The sequence below is a fragment of the Hibiscus syriacus genome, unplaced genomic scaffold, assembly GCF_006381635.1.
Source record: "Hibiscus syriacus cultivar Baekdansim isolate YM2019G1 unplaced genomic scaffold, ASM638163v2 tig00111069_pilon, whole genome shotgun sequence".
Taxonomy (NCBI): Eukaryota; Viridiplantae; Streptophyta; class Magnoliopsida; order Malvales; family Malvaceae; genus Hibiscus; species Hibiscus syriacus.
In genome coordinates this window covers 982106-1000269 of record NW_024062970.1, presented here as the reverse complement: position 1 = coordinate 1000269, position 18164 = coordinate 982106, and the positions used below count along the sequence as shown (strand labels likewise).

The following is an 18164-nucleotide window of genomic DNA, read 5'->3' as shown; positions in this document are numbered from 1 at the left end:
AATTGTAAGTTTATGTATTAAAATGGAACAAAATTGATAGATTAGGTTCTATACGAGTTAAGTTTTTAACGTTGGAGTACTAAAATAAAACAAAAACCAAACATTAGATGTAATGTAATTTTGAAAAACTGAAAGTTTAGGTATTAAAATGTATCAAAACTGATAATTTAGATACTAAACACGTAGTTTACCCTAAAATTATCCACGTCAATAAATGTATAATAATATTTTAATAAATGGTATATTTGTTGCCGAATCGGCAAATAACGATGTTGTGTGTAATTTACCCCTTTTCTATATTCCATTCTCAGCAGACACCGATAAAGAATTGCTGGATTTTTGTATGGTCCTCGAGAAAGCTGCATTTACGAATCTTGAGTAACGCAGAATCAAGACATCTGACATGTTATACTTGTGTAAATTGTAATAAGAAAAGCATTAAACCCTAAAACCAAACAAGGGAAGGTTAAAGAAAGACAGCACAATTATGGAGAACGGTGAGCCTACATGTGACAGTGGTGGTGCAGCAGCAGTGTTTCTGATTTAGGCTCGTGACTACACTGCCTCTTACGGTAGTGGTACAACAGATGCTCTGTTCTTTTCTTGTCGTCTTCTCCATTTCTGTCACTTTTTAGCATTGTTCTTGTCTCGTATTTTGGATTTTTCTTTCCACCTCAATCATGCAGGAAGCACTATTAATATTTAATATATATATATATATATATATATATATATATTTCAAAAAAATTACTATCTCATTATAAAAATTTACATTCATTTTTTATTTTAACTTGAATTCATATTCATTTTTGGAAAAAAAAAACAGCTCCCGCTCTGTGCTCATCCCTAGTTATTTATTCTTTAGGTATCGGATTTGAATTTTATATTCAACTAAAATCATTAGATAAAATTTAAAAGTACATAATTAGGTGACCAAAATAGATACGAAATAATAAGTGTGTGACTAAATAGATAATTTACCCTAATTTACAATGTTACCCTCTCAAGCTTGCATTTTTCCCAGCATCATATGATCATATCATATTGCTTGGCACTTTTGCCAAGCTCATTGACATGGTCACCAACTATCTGATTGGAAAGCATTTGTCCAATTGGGCAGAAGTCTCATAATCGTGTAAGAAAAAGCCACAGCTTCACTTGTCGGGTGTGAAGGGCATTGCAGTAAATCCATGTGTGAATTATGGTAAGCAAAGGAAGATCACCTTGTTAAACCCCACCAAAGACCAGAATTTGTTTGATCTTTCTGATAAAAAGGTAGCCTTCTTTCTTCTTACTGCAGCAAATCTCACTTAAGTCAGTCTTAAGCACACTGAACAGAAATCCCACATCGGATAATGATAGGATTTCTAGTGAAGACTGAAACAGAGGAGGCAGAAACAAAGCTTAAGCTCCTCCTTCAATGGTGAACTCTAAGCTTATTGCTGTTCTCGTCGCCATTGTTTTCTTCTACTTCACAGTTCCTTCAACAGGTAATGTCTGGAAAGAAAACCCAAGTTTTGGAGAAACCAATAAGGATTAAAGGTCTTAGTTTTTGTACCTTTGTTTTTTTTTTTCGCAGCAAATCAAGAACAAGACAAAGAACCGTTTGTTGGAGTTAACATAGGAACGGATGTTTCAAATCTGCTGTCTGCAAAGGATTTGGTATCGTTCTTGCAGGTGCAGAAAATCTCACACGTTCGACTCTATGATGCAAATCCGGATTTACTCAAAGCACTGGCGAACACAAAGATTAGGGTCATCATCGGTGTGCCAAATAACCAGCTTTTGGCTATAGGTTCATCCAACACCACGGCGGCTTCTTGGATCAACCGAAACGTCGTCGCTTATTACCCCGAAACGCTCATCACTCATATCGGCGTCGGCGATGAGATTTTGACGACGGTGCCGTCGTCTGCTCCTTTGCTGCTGCCTGCAATTCAGTCTCTTTACAGTGCTTTAGTGGCTGCAAATTTGCATACTGAAATCAAGGTTTCAACCCCACATGCGGCTTCTGTTGTTCTTGATACTTTCCCTCCTTCTCAGGCTTACTTTAACCAAAGCTTGATTTATGTAATGGCACCTTTGCTTCAGTTCTTATGGAAAACCGGATCTCCATTGATGATGAATCTTTATCCTTATTATGTGTTTATGGAGAATAAGGGTGTGGTTCCCCTTGAAAATTCGTTGTTTAAGCCGTTGACGCCGTCGAAAGAGATGGTCGATCCGAATACTTTGTTGCACTACACCAATGTGATTGATGCAATGATTGATGCTGCTTATGTTTCCATGAAAAACTTGAATGTTACTGATGTTCCGGTGCTTGTTACCGAGAGCGGATGGCCTTCGAAGGGGGATTCGAAAGAGCCTTATGCTACTATCGATAATGCGGATACTTATAATTCGAATCTTATTAAGCATGTTATAGATCACAGTGGAACCCCTCTGCATCCGGAAATCACTTCCAGTGTGTTCATATATGAGTTGTTCAACGAGGACTTGAGGTCGCCTCCTGTGTCGGAGGCGAGTTGGGGTTTGTTTTATTCGAATTCGACTCCGGTGTATTTGCTTCACGTGTCCGGGAGTGGGGCTTTTTTGGCTAACGATACGACGAATCAGACTTATTGTATTGCAATGGACGGGGTCGATTCGAAGACGTTGCAGGCGGCTTTGGACTGGGCTTGTGGTCCTGGGAGGGCGAATTGCAGCGAGATTCAAGCCGGGGAGAGCTGCTACCAGCCTAATAATGTGAAGAATCATGCTTGTTATGCTTTTGATAGCTATTATCAAAAGGAATTGAAAGCTCCTGGGTCCTGTGACTTTAAGGGTGTTGCAATGATAACTACCACTGATCCAAGTAAGTGTTTATCGCAATCATTACTCCAAAGGAAATTGCTTTCAACTTTTCTTGTTGGCTTGTAGCCATAGGTGGTTGAATCTTTTCCTTTGATCAAGTTCCTTAGAACATCATCCGGACATCGTAGTCTAAAAGAGTTGATCATTCACCGTCGACTAGAGCGACGCTTTAGTTGATCAAGAGCTGAGTTCTATTACTTTTCCAGTTGTTTAGTTCTTCAAATGTCTTATGAACTTGCACTTCTTTACAGCTATAAAGTTGCTCAACCCCAAATATTTAGGCTTTAGAGTATGAAATAATTGCATTTCCAAGGTAGAATTCACGTAGGGACGCTCCCCGGGAAAAGGGTGGGATTTGTTCTGATTGGAAGGTGGAAAAGGGTATGGAATTACAGTTTCTTGTTTGAGAAGGAACTATTATTTCGATTTCGACCCTGCACACCATTACCGCACTAGGACATCGACTCATCCGCATGTTCAGATTGGCTCAACCAAAGACTTTCTGCTTCCATACATGCTAGCAATCATCTTCTGTTATCGTACGAATCCGAAATGTTTTTTTTGTTTCCCTTACAAGTTAGTGGGGTACATTTGCAGGTCATGGGAGCTGTGTCTTCCCAGGAAGGTGAGTCAGTCCAGCCATTCGAAACACTCCAGTTCACGTTTTGGTTAAACACATTGCATAACGTTCATAACAAAGAATTTTCAATTCTGGCTTTGCAGTAAGAAGGTAGTCCATAAGACGAGAGCGGTCTTAAACTCGACAAAAGTAAGCAGTGGAGCCGAAAGGTTAAAACTCTTTACTTTCAGCTCCAGCCAAGTACCTGCAACCACAATAGCATTCTGTATTTCGTTGTTCATTCCTCTCGTTATCGCTTGAGGAGGAAGAAAACGAACCAATGTATCATTATTTAGCATCGAATTCGCCGGGGAGAAGAGTAGCCCCTGTTGAATGGATCTGTTGATTGGTAGTTGGCATTATATGTGATTGAAACAATGATTGTGAAGGTTAGGAATTAGCACAAAGTGTGATCATAGTGCAACATGTAGGAGCAATGGGATCAATTTTGGGCACTTTTTGTTGTTACCAAGATCATGAGACTTTGTTGGAACAAAACCAACTCTTTAGTGAGTCTAAATGCTTTGTATTTTTGTTTCTGAACAGTTTTGTGTGATGGTAAATGCAGGATTGATATATGATATGTTAGAGATTACAATTAAGTATCGATACGGTATCGGTGCTCGATTTTCGGAGGTCTCTTTCTACCAATGTTTAAGTTGCCCCCAGGACTTGGAAATAGTACTATGCACCGACCGTTAGGAATGAGTAAAACTCAACTCGAAAAAATTTCAAATAAATTTCGATCGAATACTCGTATTCGATTGTTTCTCCATGGCTTAGGAGCGTTTCCAACTTTATACTTTTGGAAAGGGAAGGAAATGATCGGAATAAAATGATGTTTCTTTACCACTATGAAAAAGCACCTCTTTAATTGATCATCTTTCATTAATCTAATCTAATGCACCTTTTTGAGAGGAAGTTATTAATTCGATGAGCTATGCACTTTTATTTTTATAAACATAAAAACAAATTCAATATCAAATATTAAAAGGAATCAAATCTTAGGGGATGTTTGTTTATTTTAGAATGATTAAGCACCGAATGATTCAGAGGTTCTGAATGGTTTGGCTCTGAAAGTGACATGCTGTTTGATAACTGGCTCTGAATGATTCAAGATGAATCAGAATGTACTTCTGTGCTGAATCATTTAGTACTGTTTTGCTGAATCAGTCAGCACTGAATCATTCAAAGGTGCGAAACAAACGCGTTGAATGCTGAACGGTTCAGCATTCAGTACTGAATGATTCTATTAAGAGGCAAACAAACATCCCCTTAATGTAGATAATGATATAAGTCTAACCAATCACTTGATTGTTATTTACTAAATTTAAGGAAAAATAATATTTATGACCACTTAATTATAAGTCAATAGTTCATTAAAAAAATGAGGAGTAGAAGAAATGTCACATCTGAATCATAGCGTGTTGCTGGTATGCTAAAGGATCCCAAGAACAAATGTAAAGTCTAAAATATGTAAGATTAGCAGTCAATTGTACCTTGTGAAAGACACGTTTGATATAATGTGTCTTTATCTTATGTGACATAAAATGGTAGTTTTTTTTTGGCACAATATCTCAAGACGATTAATTTATTAGGGTATTAGGCCAACCTAGCTTTTATTTTGAGAAATACGATAAATGCTACAATGTACATGAAACTCATCATCTTAAGGTAGCGAGTTTCCTTAGATATTATTTTTAAATGGTCTCTGAGTAATGGGTTCCATGTAGGCTATTATTTTATTGTCATTAATATGACTCGTCACCTCGACGTAATGAGTCTATTAATTTTTTTTAAATTGAAAATAAAACTAAATTTTTAAATTTTAAAAAATCGAGGTGACGAGTTCCTTCAAATTCAAAAAACTAACAGTTGATCAACGAGCAGATGCAACAGTCACTTGGAGCTCATCACCTAGAGGTGACGAGTTCTACCAAAATTTTTAAAAAACTAGCCGTTTATAGTCGTTTTGGGTAAGACTATAAATAGGGTTTGGGGTTTTAATTTTTCACCAAACACTGAATCCAAAAATTGCAAAAATTAATACGTTTTGTGAAAATCTCAAAAATGGCAATCCGAGAATATATGTTGCGCCTAGATAATGTCCATGTTTCGCCGATCCAATGCCGGCTAGAAGATGAACAGAATATTTGTAAGCGGGGATGACATATGGAGATTCGCATTAGCGGATGCTGATATATATGTAGCAATCCGATTTACTTTTGTTCATATATGTATTTGGCTTCAAGATGTACTCGATGTTGATTGAGGCTTTGGTCGAACGTTGGTGGCCCGAGATGTACACATTCCATTTCTCAAGTGGTGAAACGATGATTACTTTGGAAGATGTCACTTACCAACTCGGTGTTCCTGTGAATAGAGCCCTCATTGTGAGGCAGAACATTTATGACCTCGAGACGTTGGTTTATCAACTTTTGGGAAAATGACCACCATCCGACGTCATCGAGGGTTATCGGGTACATATAACGTGGTTGGAATTCAAATTCCAAGTGACGATCGACTCTTCTGAGGAAGAGGTTATTTTCGTATCCCGAACATATCTTCTCCAACTAATCGGAGGGGAATTATTATCGGTAATTTGGCGCATTGTAATACCCTAAATCCTGGATTAGTAGTTTGGGTTGACCCAAGACCAATAGATAGAGCTCGAAGGACTTACATCTAATTAAGTTGGAATTGAGCTTGGTTACGACCAAATGTTTAAGGGATGAGAATCATTTTAATATGAGAGAGTTATTAGGAGTATTAAAAGAGTAATTTACCCCTTGTTGATTTTGAAAGTTGAAAACCCCTTTTTATATCATGATTCATGTATCCATTCCCCTTTAATCTCACCAAACATTTTTCCTCACCATCTCATCATTCTACTCATCTTCTTTCTCACTCAAGAGAGCAAAGATTGAAACCTCAAGAATTTCAAGTTTAGTTGGGTTAAATAAAGGTAAGAAATGGAATCTTCATTCCATGAGCTTCATTTTAAACCCTATATTTCAAGTTTTGGTCATAATTTTCAACAATGGATTTTAGGGAAGTTTAGATGCAACAAGTTATTCTACCTCGTTCTTAGTATATTCAAGTTATGGGATATATTCTTAATCATAATTCAAGCTTCTAAATGAGTTCGCCACTCATTTACCTTATTTTTTATCAGTGAAAGAAGTGGGAGAAAACTCAAAAACAAGAGGAAAAGAGAAGTTGACCCTTGGGTGATTTTGGGAAGTTTCCATCAACTAGATCACCAAGGTAACACCTTTCTAACCTTCCAATATCAATTGTAAGCTCTTTTATGCACTAGTGTAGCTTGCATTAGTTTTTGAAGTTTAAGAACATGTTCATGGAAATTAAATTTATATGTTTCTAAGTTTTAAAACGACTCCTAATGACCTTAATAAACTCAAATAAGATACTAATAATGTTTGGGAGCTTTTTTAGGGCCTTTGAAATGGTTGAGAAAGGGTTGAATATGCCCAAATAGGGCATTTCTGGTGCCAATATCGATATTATTTTTAGGCAAGACAAAAAAGCTAAGAATTATTAATTAGAAGTATCAGTACTCAAGTATAGAGTGTCGATACTATAGGCTCAGTCTTGATACCTGAAGAAGGGGTTTCGATACCCATTTTCCAAAATACAATTTTGATACCAATATTCATGGGAGTATCGATACCAAGGGCTGAGTATCAATACTCCCCATAGGGGTATCAATACTACCCGTACTCTTAAAGTTATTTTTAAGTTGTCGATATCGATCTTCTGATAGGGGTATCAATACTCTTGAACTGGTATCGATTGATAAGTCAGTATTGATACTACCTCAGTTTTCTTTATTAAGAAATTGAGAATTTAGAAACATCATTGAGGGACCCAAACCACTAATTAATTCTTCAATAAGATATAAGTGAAAACGATATTGACCAAATTAAATTTCACTTAGAAACCCTATCACTTAGGAAATAATAAGACTTGTCTTGTGTGATGTTTGGGAAACAAGATAGACACCTGAATCATTCTAGTAGAGGGGGACGCTTGTATGATAAGTTATGGCCAACCCCAAGATAGTGCACTAGGCATTTCTTTGCTAACTGGGCGTAGATGCCCTAAGGTTCGACGGAGCAAGTTAGCTGGGCGTGTATTTCCGATGTAGAATTTTGGATTTTCACCCTAGGTAGGATAGAGGGGTGCTTGAGCTCCAAGATGTAGCCCCTCAGCCGCACCATGATGTCTACCTCTATATGTTTGATTTCATTAACATACCCGTATGCTATCATTTATGTTATAAGTATGTGAAATAAAAAATGCATATGGTGTAGTTTGGTTTTTAGTGTGGAACTGAGCTTGTGAGCTCAGCATTCTGAATTTGTTTCCGTGCGTAGGTTAGTAGCGGGAGCTTTTGGAGGAGCCATCGCCTGGACTTTATAGCAGCCATCCGCCAACTCTTGAATATGTCGCCGACTTTTGTTAGTGGGCATGTACTATATATAGATCGTTTATGACAATATATGACTTTATGTGGATTATTTTGTAAACTTATGTTCAAATTATTTTGGTGTGTTTGTAAACAAGTATTATATATTTATTTTGCTAGTTATGACAATATATGAATTTATGTGAAAGGGTATGTTGTTTAAAAGAAATTTTTTGGGTTAGCCACTCAGGTGGTCTGCGTGACGTCGTAGTTCGTTGATCTTTGGGTCGTATTAGATTAGGATGGTACATGTACATTCAATATCTACGATATTTGGAAGACTTCGCTATGTATTGCAATACCATTTGAGGCTCGATGATTTTGGCCTTTCTGTATCGAGAGCTTTGCAAGGCTTTAATTGTCCAACCGAGTCGAAAAACCAATGTAGCAGGCTGTCCGATACTACTACAGTCGTGGGCTTGGTGTCGATTCTATTTTTTGACACCAATTACAACAATCCCAGTCGAGTTTCCGCTGGCTGCAAGGTAATTATTTAACTTCTTTATTTAACATTTTTTTAATTTTATAAATTTAATTATTTTTTATCTGTTTGTAATATTTTTTATTTTTAAATATTTTAGATGGCGCCATAAAATATCCGAGATGAAGGTTGCGGGTTTCATTACACGAGATATGTAACACCCTAATCCAGTCTGACCTGAAGATCCATAGATTATGATGCCACACGAAACCACCAAAATGATCAACCCAAAAATTTTCTTTTTAAAACAGTTTATAACCATCGAAAACGTCCATCATACCTTATACGAAATAAAAATAAAGTTTACAAAATATGGGAGTCTCCCAAATACATACAATATAATCCATGAGTTTGGAAATCAAAATAGAATTATGACTTGAATACACAAGGTCCATATAGAATACATGCCCTCTACAAATACTCAAGACATACTCTGATAATCGGCCAGTCTGAAATGGACAAATGTGATAGGTTCCCTCAGTGATCATTTATTAACATGCGCACGGAAACACATTTCATACACTGAGCACACAAGCTTAGTGCCACAAAAATAACTATGCAATACTACATATGCATTCATTACATGAACATGCATAGGTATATATCAAACATGAGATAGGCCAAGTGGTATGGTCGGAGGAATTTACGCGCATCTCTGGCAACACACTAGCCTATCTAGAACGTGATAGCTTCAGGTAAAGACTGGAATTTACGTGCATCGGAACTTAAAGCCCTTAGTTTACCTCGGATCCTCGAGTGGTCGGGGTGAGGTCAATGTCAAATAGTAGGATAGAATTTGAGCCCAAAATAAGTTGAAATGTGATTTTTATTGAGAACTTGGAAGTTGAGGGTCTTGATGAGTGATTTAGCCATCAATTCAAAGCATGATCTGCACATTTTTAATGGACCTTTGTTTGGAATATGTGAATATAAACGGGACATGAGCAGAATGACTTTGTTGCACAATTAACACGTAGAGATTATATTATTTTTTTAATTAAATAATTAATCTTCTAAATAAATAAATAATGGAGCTCATAGTTTATGTAAGCTGAAAAGAGAGAAAAAAATCGTGTAATCTCAACGTTATAGTAAATTTCCCCTCTTTTCATCTAATTTTTATCTTTCAAAAAATTTCACGTAAAATTTATATATTTTTTTAATGAAGTTTAATATTATCGGCACGAGAACGTTATGATTTTGCAGAATTTTTAAAATCCCAGAACACAAAGAATGAATGAATTTATATCTTAGCCAACCACCCGAATTATTTGACTAAATCATCATTAAGAAAATGCTTAAACATGGGTTAGATGTGGCTTGAGGTGCTTCGTTCTACGTAGCAGTTTTTGGCATTTTGGGAATAATTCTACCAAGAGTTCCGACATGTTATGCATGAGCTAAGACAAGAAGACAACCTTGGTTTTGTCCCAATTCCGTTGTCTGTTTTGAAGATGTGTCGTTGAAAGTAAGCGAATCAAGCCCCCTGCTGGTGACTTGACTCGGCCATCTGATCTTGTTCATACCTTCATGTTTCAACGACTACACCGATATGTATACATATATATCGATAAGTTTCTTCAACAATATATATAATTGAGTCTTCTTCAAATCCAATCCACTCTAGTTAAACCTTTCGGATTGAGAAGCCCAAGCAACATCCATGGCAGGTCTTGAAGTTTCAAGCAGCAGGTTGTTTTCAAAGCGTAATTTTCCGTCGTTGTGTTATCGTCGTGGAATAGTCGGCTCGACCCTTACCGCACCGAGGGTCCATCTCGGTCCAGTCTGTCTCCCGAAGCTCTCCAGCAGAGATTTGGCCGAGGAATTCGAGAAGAGAACCGGTTACCCGATCGCTAGACAGACCACAAAATCATCTGATCGTCAAGTGATCGCCAAGCTTTATGCAATCATGGAGGCTGTTGCGGATAGAGTGGAGATGCATAACAATATAGGATATCAGCGTGATAATTGGAACCGACTCCTTTCGACTTCCATCAACACCATGACTTTAACCGGCGCAACCATGGCCGGACTAGCCGCCACGGTTGCTGCAGAAGGGGCTCCTTTTACGGCACTCAAGCTATCTTCTGTCGTACTTTACGTTGCGGCCACGGGATTGTTGCTGGTTATGAACAAGATTCAACCATCCCAACTCGCGGAAGAACAAAGAAACGCATCGAGATTGTTCAAGCAGCTCTATTTTCAGATTCAAACAACTCTGTCTGTTGGCAAACCAGATACAAGTGACGTTAATGAAGCAATGGAGAAAGTTTTAGCACTCGATAAGGCGTGTCCACTTTCTTTAATGGGTTCCATGCTTGAAAAATTCCCATCGGAAGTAGAACCGGCAAGGTGGTGGCCAAAACAAAGGCAAAAGCAAGTGTCTCTGGGGGAAAACAATGGCTGGAACAGGAAGCTAGAGAAAGAAATGAAGCAAATTGTTAGTGCTTTGAAGAAGAAAGATTCGGCAGAGTACATTGATTTGTGCAACAAAACATTGAAACTCAACAAAATGTTGGCAACATCTGGTCCCTTATTGACCCTTTTAGCGGCATTGGGGTCTTCCTGTGTGGGCACTACTCATTGTTCGTGGCCGGTGACGATCGGAGTCATGGCAGGCGCGATGGCTGCCGTAGTGAACACGGTGGAACATGGCAGCCAAGTCGGGATGGTGGTCGAAATGTATCGGAACAATGCCGGATTCTTTAAGCTGATTGAAGAGAACATAATGTCAAATATGAGTGAGAAAGATGTTGGGAGAAGAGAAAATGGAGAAATCCTTGAAATGAAGGTGGCTTTGCAGCTAGGGAGGAGTTTATCAGAACTTGAGCAACTTGCAGCAATTGCAGAAAGTAGTGAAGAATCTGCAAGCAAACTATTTTGATTGATATATGAGCTTAGACATATATAGTTTTTGTATATATGCATAATCTAAATTTCAAACATTGGTATCATCATATGATTTTAACACATTGGTTGATTCAAGTATATTATAAAGGGTTACATTGGATTTGTTTTCTAAGTTGGAGGGTCACAATGAAAAATAATAATAATATGAGGACTACACTATTTTTTTCTTCAAAAGTACATCAACCTCATGCTTTTTTGCCTAAAAAGAAAGCCTTGCAAAGGTAAGATATACAAGGGAAAAATAAAGTGCCCAAACTTTAAAAGTCCAATACTTAAATAAAAGAAAGATTTCGAATAAACAAAAACATAAGGGGGCTTATAGGAAATAACCCAAAAATCTTTAATATAAAACTCCACGATGCTTACGAGAATCGCGGTCCTTCTTCTTCATTATTGAAAAACTGATCTGTTTTGTGCTTCACGGTGTTGGGGTTCCATTGTTACTGAAAAAAGAAGAAGCTTGCTTTACGCTCCTAATTTTGATCTTTTTTGTGGGTTTCCAATAACGTTTAAAGATGATCCAGTTATTGTTCATTGTGATATTCGTAGAGATGGTGGTGATCGTCTCATTATCCTTCAAAACACCTTTAAGGAAGCTGATATTGCTGATTCTGGATCGGATCAAGAGAGGAAGTGGACCGGTGGTGGTGAAGACGGTGGCCGGAACAGTGGCCCTTGTGATGTTGTCGTCCGTTTACAGCATGATGATGATCAAGAAGCGTTGGATCGAGGATGGAAACATTTCTCAGACCGACGATATTCTCATGGCCAAAAACCTCCTCGAAACTACTCTCATGGGTAATTTAGTTCTTTCCCACTTCGAATTTATTGGAACCCTAACCCTAAAATTTTCTCTTATGTTCTGTAATGCCATATGAAATTCTAAATCCATTTCGAAATTATTATGATTGGGCTTATTGATTGAACTTTGTTACCAAAAATCGCTGTCTGTTCATTGATTTTCGAATCAGTTTGTACAATCTCAACCAGAGAATGCTAGCTATCACATTCACTAGCACTAACATAGAGTTTATTATTAAGTTATTGAGTAAAACAAACAATATTTTACATTCTGTTGAATTATATATATAGAAGTGGAGAAGATTGCTATATTCAATTGCATTTCATATAAGTGGAGAAGATTGCTATATTGAATTGCATTTCATATAAGTGGAGGTGTGCATTTCGTTCCTTGTACTGGACCGATCAGTTCCGAAAAGAATCCTGGTTCTAAATTCTAATACTATCAACATCCTTTTAATTTTTATTCAATTCCCAGAAATGTTTACATTGTTTTTCATGATTTCATGGTTATTTTCTTATATTAATTCCCAAAAGTTGTTACCGTAGGCTACGCTGTTCCGACTCTTCATTTTCTTGACGTATCCGTGTTTGATATTCATGCCCGACATATGGATATTAGGATATGAGCTCCAAACACATGAAAAAACTTAGAAAAATCTAACTAAATCAGTGTCGGATAAATATTCATATTTTACACTCACACCCGAGTTCGAGTGACATAGGTTGTAGGCTTCATAATTCAGCTTGAATTTGATTAGGGTAGTCTCTTGACTTCCTTTAGGTCTGATGAACTTTGTGTTTGTAATGGTGGGGGAACTTTTTTTTTGCAGGGGGGTTGCTGTTCCATGCATACATTATAGACAAATTACACCATTATATTAAAGAACTTCGTATAAGAAGGAAGACGATGGAGACTGCCAAGAAACAAGGTCAGGGATTTGAAGATGCTGGTGGCTCGGGCACGGACAAAGTTACGGCCTTGCAGGAAGAAATAGCCACGCTGAGGGCAAGGATTAGGCAGCTGGAATCTGATTAGAGCTTGTCATATGCAAGTGGTAAGAAGAATGAAATGCCAAAGGAATTTGAGCATCTCTTGCAGTTTCACTAGTTTTTTTTCAAATAAAGTTTCCGCAGGAGTCTTGTAATGGAGTTTGATTGTTGTAGTTTAGTTTCAGTTCATGAATTGTGCCGAACAGATTAATATGTTGAATGAATCAATGGATGAGTTTTGATCTTTGATCCGAACAAAATGTTTGATACTGGAGTTACATTCGAATACGGTTTTCAGAATATGGTCCTTCAAATATCTTCCAGAATACGGTTTTCAGACACATTCTTGTATTCGATACCGTATTCATGTTCCAGTGAATTATATTTATTTCGGGACTCGAGCAGCTGAATTCAAAGTTATGCAAAAAGTCAGCATGGGATCATCGGTGTCGCACAATAGCTGATCGGCGTTGGCAGCGGTGAGCGTAGTTAAGCAAAGGAAAACCAGAAGAGACATTACTGATAACACAAACATTAACAAAGTAGCAACATGAGATCTCACCTCTACTGCGTATTGAATAGCGGCAAGGCAATGAAGGTTAATGGGAACGAGTATGCCCACCATGCAACATTAAATTTCCTCATAGATTTCTTGAAAAGAAATGGGCTACACACCTTTAAAAACCAACCACAGTAAAAATCAGTATATATATGTGTTTTTGTGTAAATGTATGTATGTTTAACGTTGTTTGCTGTGAATTTACCAGAGAAATGAAGAGGAACAGGGAGAAGAAAAACAGCATCTTCGATATGTTGTCGAAAGCTCCTGAAATGGAGTTCCAAGCAAAACTAGCCATGGTGGGAGCAGCAAAGAACATGAAAAACGTTGATCATTAACTCGTCGGAAGGGAATTCCGGCCCAACAAGCGTTGATAGAGAGTAACAAAGAGCACTAAACAGTGAACTATACCAAGTGACCACATACAAACAGCACTCTCTTTCCACCTCAGCTCCGCTGCAGCTCTAGCTGCGACCAAGTTCCCAATCACCGATATTTGACTAGTCGGTTTTGTCATTACCAACAGAAACAGTTTCTCCGTCGTTAACCATTGTCTGTATATCTTAATATCGAGCACTGCCAAAGGAACAATAAAGATCCAACAGAGATTCAGATAGAGAAAACTAGTATTCAGAAGAAGAATCGGAGCAGATTGAAGTAAAACAAGCCCTGAGATCCAAGGAGCATACATATAGATAACTCCGATATGGTGCAAGAACTCTGCCTTAACCGAGTGAAAGTGAAATCAACATTGGAGAGCGTACACGAAAGACAGTGAAACCTGTGTTAAAACAGCCAGACACCATAGCAGCAAACAAACCTTCAACAGTTCCTTGACGAAAACATGCAAAAAACACATCCGGAGAAGCCCCATCTGGTCGGGTGAAACTTAAATGGGTGAAACTTTTAATGATAAAATAATGTGTCGGATGTTGTATCCGATACGGTCGGTCCGAGTAACATAAGTCCAAGGAACTTGCTTAAGATAAAGAATGTAAGGCAAGCTAAAATACCAGAGAGGTCCACGGGGAGGAGGAACATCCAAAGCCATAAAGCCACTGATGCATTGAACTTCAGAACTTCACCAACCTTGAGGATGTACTGGATTACATAAACTCCGGAAAACCATCGTCAGTACAATGTGTTTTTGGTCGGACAGTTTGGAAACAGAAAGTTTCATGAACATTAAATAAGCAGATACAAGAGCGCCATTTCCAGAAAACTAAAGAACAATTAAGGATAGAGAGTACCTCTGTGGGGCAAGCTTAAAAACTTTGCCGCTAATAGTGAAGGAAACGGGAGGCATGGAAGAAATTTTATTGCAGTCGACAACGGATTCTCCCATTGGGTTTGGCATCCGATCGCAAAGCTCCAAAAGCATCAGATTTATGAATCAGGACGAATATAAGCAAAAACTGTAAATCGAGTCTCAGTCAAGCACATCTCACCTGGCTGGCATAGTTCAATATGCGGTCTTGTGTCTGATTATCCATCAGTTGATTCTGCATCCACACAACTGCCATTTCACAAGCAGAGCACATAGCTCCGTGAAGAATTCCAGATGATTTGCCACTGCTCTCATCTGCTGCACTCTCAATGCCCAGCTATACAATTTACACATACATTTGAACACCATTACTTGTCTGCTTTAATGATGTTTTTCTATCTTTGAATAAAGTGGAGAAAATAGAAGGTCTAATTTAGTCAAAACAAACACAAATAGATTAAACAGAGCCCTCACCTAACACCATGAGTACCATCAAAAGCGCACAATCCTATTTTGGAGCATACTTTCACGGGTTGTCCCTGTTGGAAACAATAGGAAAAAAACCAATCACCAGGTTGAAATAGTAGTGGTAGAGTGACGATCTCGCGACTGATGTTACAACAAATGAATACAAACTACTTGCAACTTTATAGGTAAATGTAAAACTAGTAGTCACCCCAGCCACAAGTAAATCGATGATGGTTTGCCCATATTGTTGAACCACTGCCTTGCACTCCTGGCTAGCCACTCCAGTAGCTCCAATTGCTTGGTTTATCATGGTAATCACAGTCTGCATCAAGCCAAACAAACAGTCAGAAATGAAATCGATAACCGGGTTAGCAAGTAACACAAACCTACAGGACTTGGCCAAAAAAAAAAGTGCAAAATTAAATACCCGGAATATTTTTAAATTTGACAACCACATTAAGCTAAGGTCAAGAAGGTTAGAAATCAACTAGATAAACAAAAGACTGAATACCAGAACTAACAAGGAAGCGTTAGGACTTACTGTTGGACCTGCCAGCAAGGAAGTTCCAGAATCTGCAACTGCTGCACAACCGCCACCACAATATCCTGAACAGCATAAACTAAGTCAGGAACACAATGATCTATTCCAAAACCATGTTTTTGCTTCAAAGAAAGTAATTAAAGATAACATTTTTAAAGTACACGAGGGATTACAAGGAACATACCAGTCGGTTTGTCACCAATAAGAACATCGCCCATGTCAAACTATATTAAAAAGGAAAGATAATTATGCAAAATGTGAAAGAATGAAGTGTGTGTGTGTATAAAGCATTTATGTGGCACATAATAATCTAAGTTTGAAAGGTCAACCTGCCAATAGCCTTTTTGTGTTACAGGGATGTATGTGTGCTTGCCCTTGTAGTGGTTTGGATCAGCCCCACCAAACACAAGTTCACCACCCACTTCTCCTTTTGTATCGCGGTTAAGCCAAAATGAAAATACCTGGTCCTTGATAAGACCTTGTTTGACCATGTTGTACCTGTAAGATAAGTGGTTCGTAAGAAGTTCATGAATATCCAGAAACATCCATGAATATCCAGAAACATCTTAACAGAAACTGAATTAGAAATTAAAATGCAAACATACCACACTGGGACAGCATCCCCAACTGAAATCTCCTGAAACCCAAGTCCTAATATCCCATCAAATTTGGCTGCCAAAAATGTAACACCTGGTTCCCTAGTAGCTTCTATAAAATCCTGATAATGAAAATAGATCATCAGTTACCAAGTTCAAACTTTTAAACTACTAGATCAAAGGCAATGAGAAGATTAGCTCCACTTACCTGATCTTTCACAACCAAGTTGCCAACTTGAACGTTGTCGTTACTAAAGAAACCAGAAATAGCTCCAGTACCATATTGAATAGAAGCAGATTTCCCTGTATCAAATATGATAATCCAACTTCTAGATTATTTTAGCATCCATGGGACAAATACACACTGTAATGAAATATACGAAATAAGCCTATAAGAAGATTATTACAGAAAGAATTCATAACTTATAATTTTGATAATATTGGCCCCAGAAGCATGCATAAGGTTATATGTTGGAGAAAACCATCTTTCTACTTAAGTTTGAACTACCCCAACGGGGACCAAATAAAGAAACAACACCTTGCATTGACAATCATGATCAATACCAATCACTAATCAATACAATAGTTTCGGAGTCGGCCATAATTACTTTTTGGGGGAAAAAATCACATGTTATCATTCAAATGAATAAAATGAAGAACTTAAAAGCTGCTCTGATGTCATTAATATGAGGAAGAAAAGAGTTTCAGAAACAATTACGAGAGAAGTGAAAAGAGCATAAGACATACCATTCTGCTTATAAGTACTTGAGGCACCTGACCTGTACTTGGAATGTACGTAACATGCAACCTACACCAAAATATAACATGAATCATGTTCCTTAAACCACATTTGCTTTCACAATTACCAAAGCCAAAAGTTTTATTTCCTATGCATTCAAAGTAAACATAAATGTAGGGGCTCACCGAGAAATAGCACTTAGTTGATGGTACCCACAAATTTGAGCTTCCTGTGTCAAATACCACAGTAAATTTTTGGGGTGGAGTTCCAAACTTCCAATACCAATCTCACCATAGTACTGAGCATCCATGTAGTTCTTCAGTGCAACAATATCAGTTTCCTCAGAGTCTCTGAGATCATCAGGGAAGTGATACTTTTTAGCAATAGATATTCTGAGAGCCTCTCGGTCCTTGGAGTCAAGCTGGCCAGCATGCCGATTGTTTGGATCCAATTTAATCTTTTTCAGCCCGATTCTAATCAGCCCATCATCAGATGCAAATATCGCAGAAAACAATAGGGACGAGATGAAACAGAGGTCAAGAAAATTATAATCTAATATCAACACCATCTACCATAACTCTAGGCAAAGCTAAAAAATCGTATACCATCTTACAATTTCTAAAGACACGTTAATGCCTTCACATTTTGTCTGCTTTCATTAGCTTCCCAAAAGGAGTCTCCTTTACAATTTTAAACAGATAAGCTAATTTAAAAATAAGATAAAACAGAGGTCAAGAACGACAATATAAACCTTCACAAGTCATAGCTAAATCAAAAACAAAAAGTCCTCATTTTTCCCTCAAGTAAAACTTCATTAAAAAACTTTGGTTCAAATCCTATAAAAGGAA

General features: G+C 37.7%; 3 protein-coding genes and 2 pseudogenes across 4 annotated transcripts; 3 read left to right on the top strand and 2 right to left on the bottom strand.

The window, feature by feature from the left end:
* The first annotated feature begins 1290 nt into the window (after positions 1-1290).
* Positions 1291-4017, top strand: LOC120151733 (glucan endo-1,3-beta-glucosidase 1-like). 2 transcript variants are annotated; one of them, XM_039164107.1, is made up of 5 exons: positions 1291-1490; positions 1580-2854; positions 3451-3478; positions 3577-3779; positions 3818-4017. In XM_039164107.1, exons 1-4 carry the CDS (start codon positions 1421-1423, stop codon positions 3731-3733), a joined length of 1530 nt encoding a protein of 509 aa, XP_039020038.1. In that variant the 5' UTR covers positions 1291-1420; the 3' UTR covers positions 3734-3779; positions 3818-4017. The 2 variants fall into 2 exon arrangements, with proteins under 2 accessions (XP_039020038.1, XP_039020037.1); XM_039164106.1 differs by having other exon boundaries at positions 3577-4017.
* A 6088-nt stretch (positions 4018-10105) lies between these two features.
* LOC120151843 (probable F-box protein At4g22030) lies at positions 10106-11421 on the top strand. The gene has a single exon (XM_039164175.1). The coding sequence runs from the start codon at positions 10106-10108 to the stop codon at positions 11324-11326; it is 1221 nt and encodes a 406-aa protein (XP_039020106.1). The 3' UTR covers positions 11327-11421.
* A 279-nt stretch (positions 11422-11700) lies between these two features.
* LOC120151853 lies at positions 11701-13335 on the top strand. The gene is made up of 2 exons (XM_039164179.1): positions 11701-12150; positions 12987-13335. Exons 1-2 carry the CDS (start codon positions 11868-11870, stop codon positions 13190-13192), a joined length of 489 nt encoding a protein of 162 aa, XP_039020110.1. The 5' UTR covers positions 11701-11867; the 3' UTR covers positions 13193-13335.
* LOC120151852 lies at positions 13274-14803 on the bottom strand (annotated as a pseudogene).
* On the bottom strand, positions 13274-17899 carry LOC120151851 (annotated as a pseudogene).
* Positions 17900-18164: the final 265 nt, after the last annotated feature.

Excerpts from the sequence above, each read along its gene's own strand:
- LOC120151843 (XM_039164175.1), top strand. The coding sequence starts at position 10,106 with ATGGCAGGTCTTGAAGTTTCAAGCAGCAGGTTGTTTTCAAAGCGTAAT.
- LOC120151733 (XM_039164107.1), top strand. The coding sequence starts at position 1,421 with ATGGTGAACTCTAAGCTTATTGCTGTTCTCGTCGCCATTGTTTTCTTC. Across the intron at positions 2,855-3,450 it reads GATAACTACCACTGATCCAA|GTCATGGGAGCTGTGTCTTC; the intron begins GTAAGTGTTTAT and ends GTACATTTGCAG. Across the intron at positions 3,479-3,576 it reads AGCTGTGTCTTCCCAGGAAG|TAAGAAGGTAGTCCATAAGA; the intron begins GTGAGTCAGTCC and ends CTGGCTTTGCAG.
- LOC120151853 (XM_039164179.1), top strand. The coding sequence starts at position 11,868 with ATGATCCAGTTATTGTTCATTGTGATATTCGTAGAGATGGTGGTGATC. Across the intron at positions 12,151-12,986 it reads CCTCGAAACTACTCTCATGG|GGGGGTTGCTGTTCCATGCA; the intron begins GTAATTTAGTTC and ends TTTTTTTTGCAG.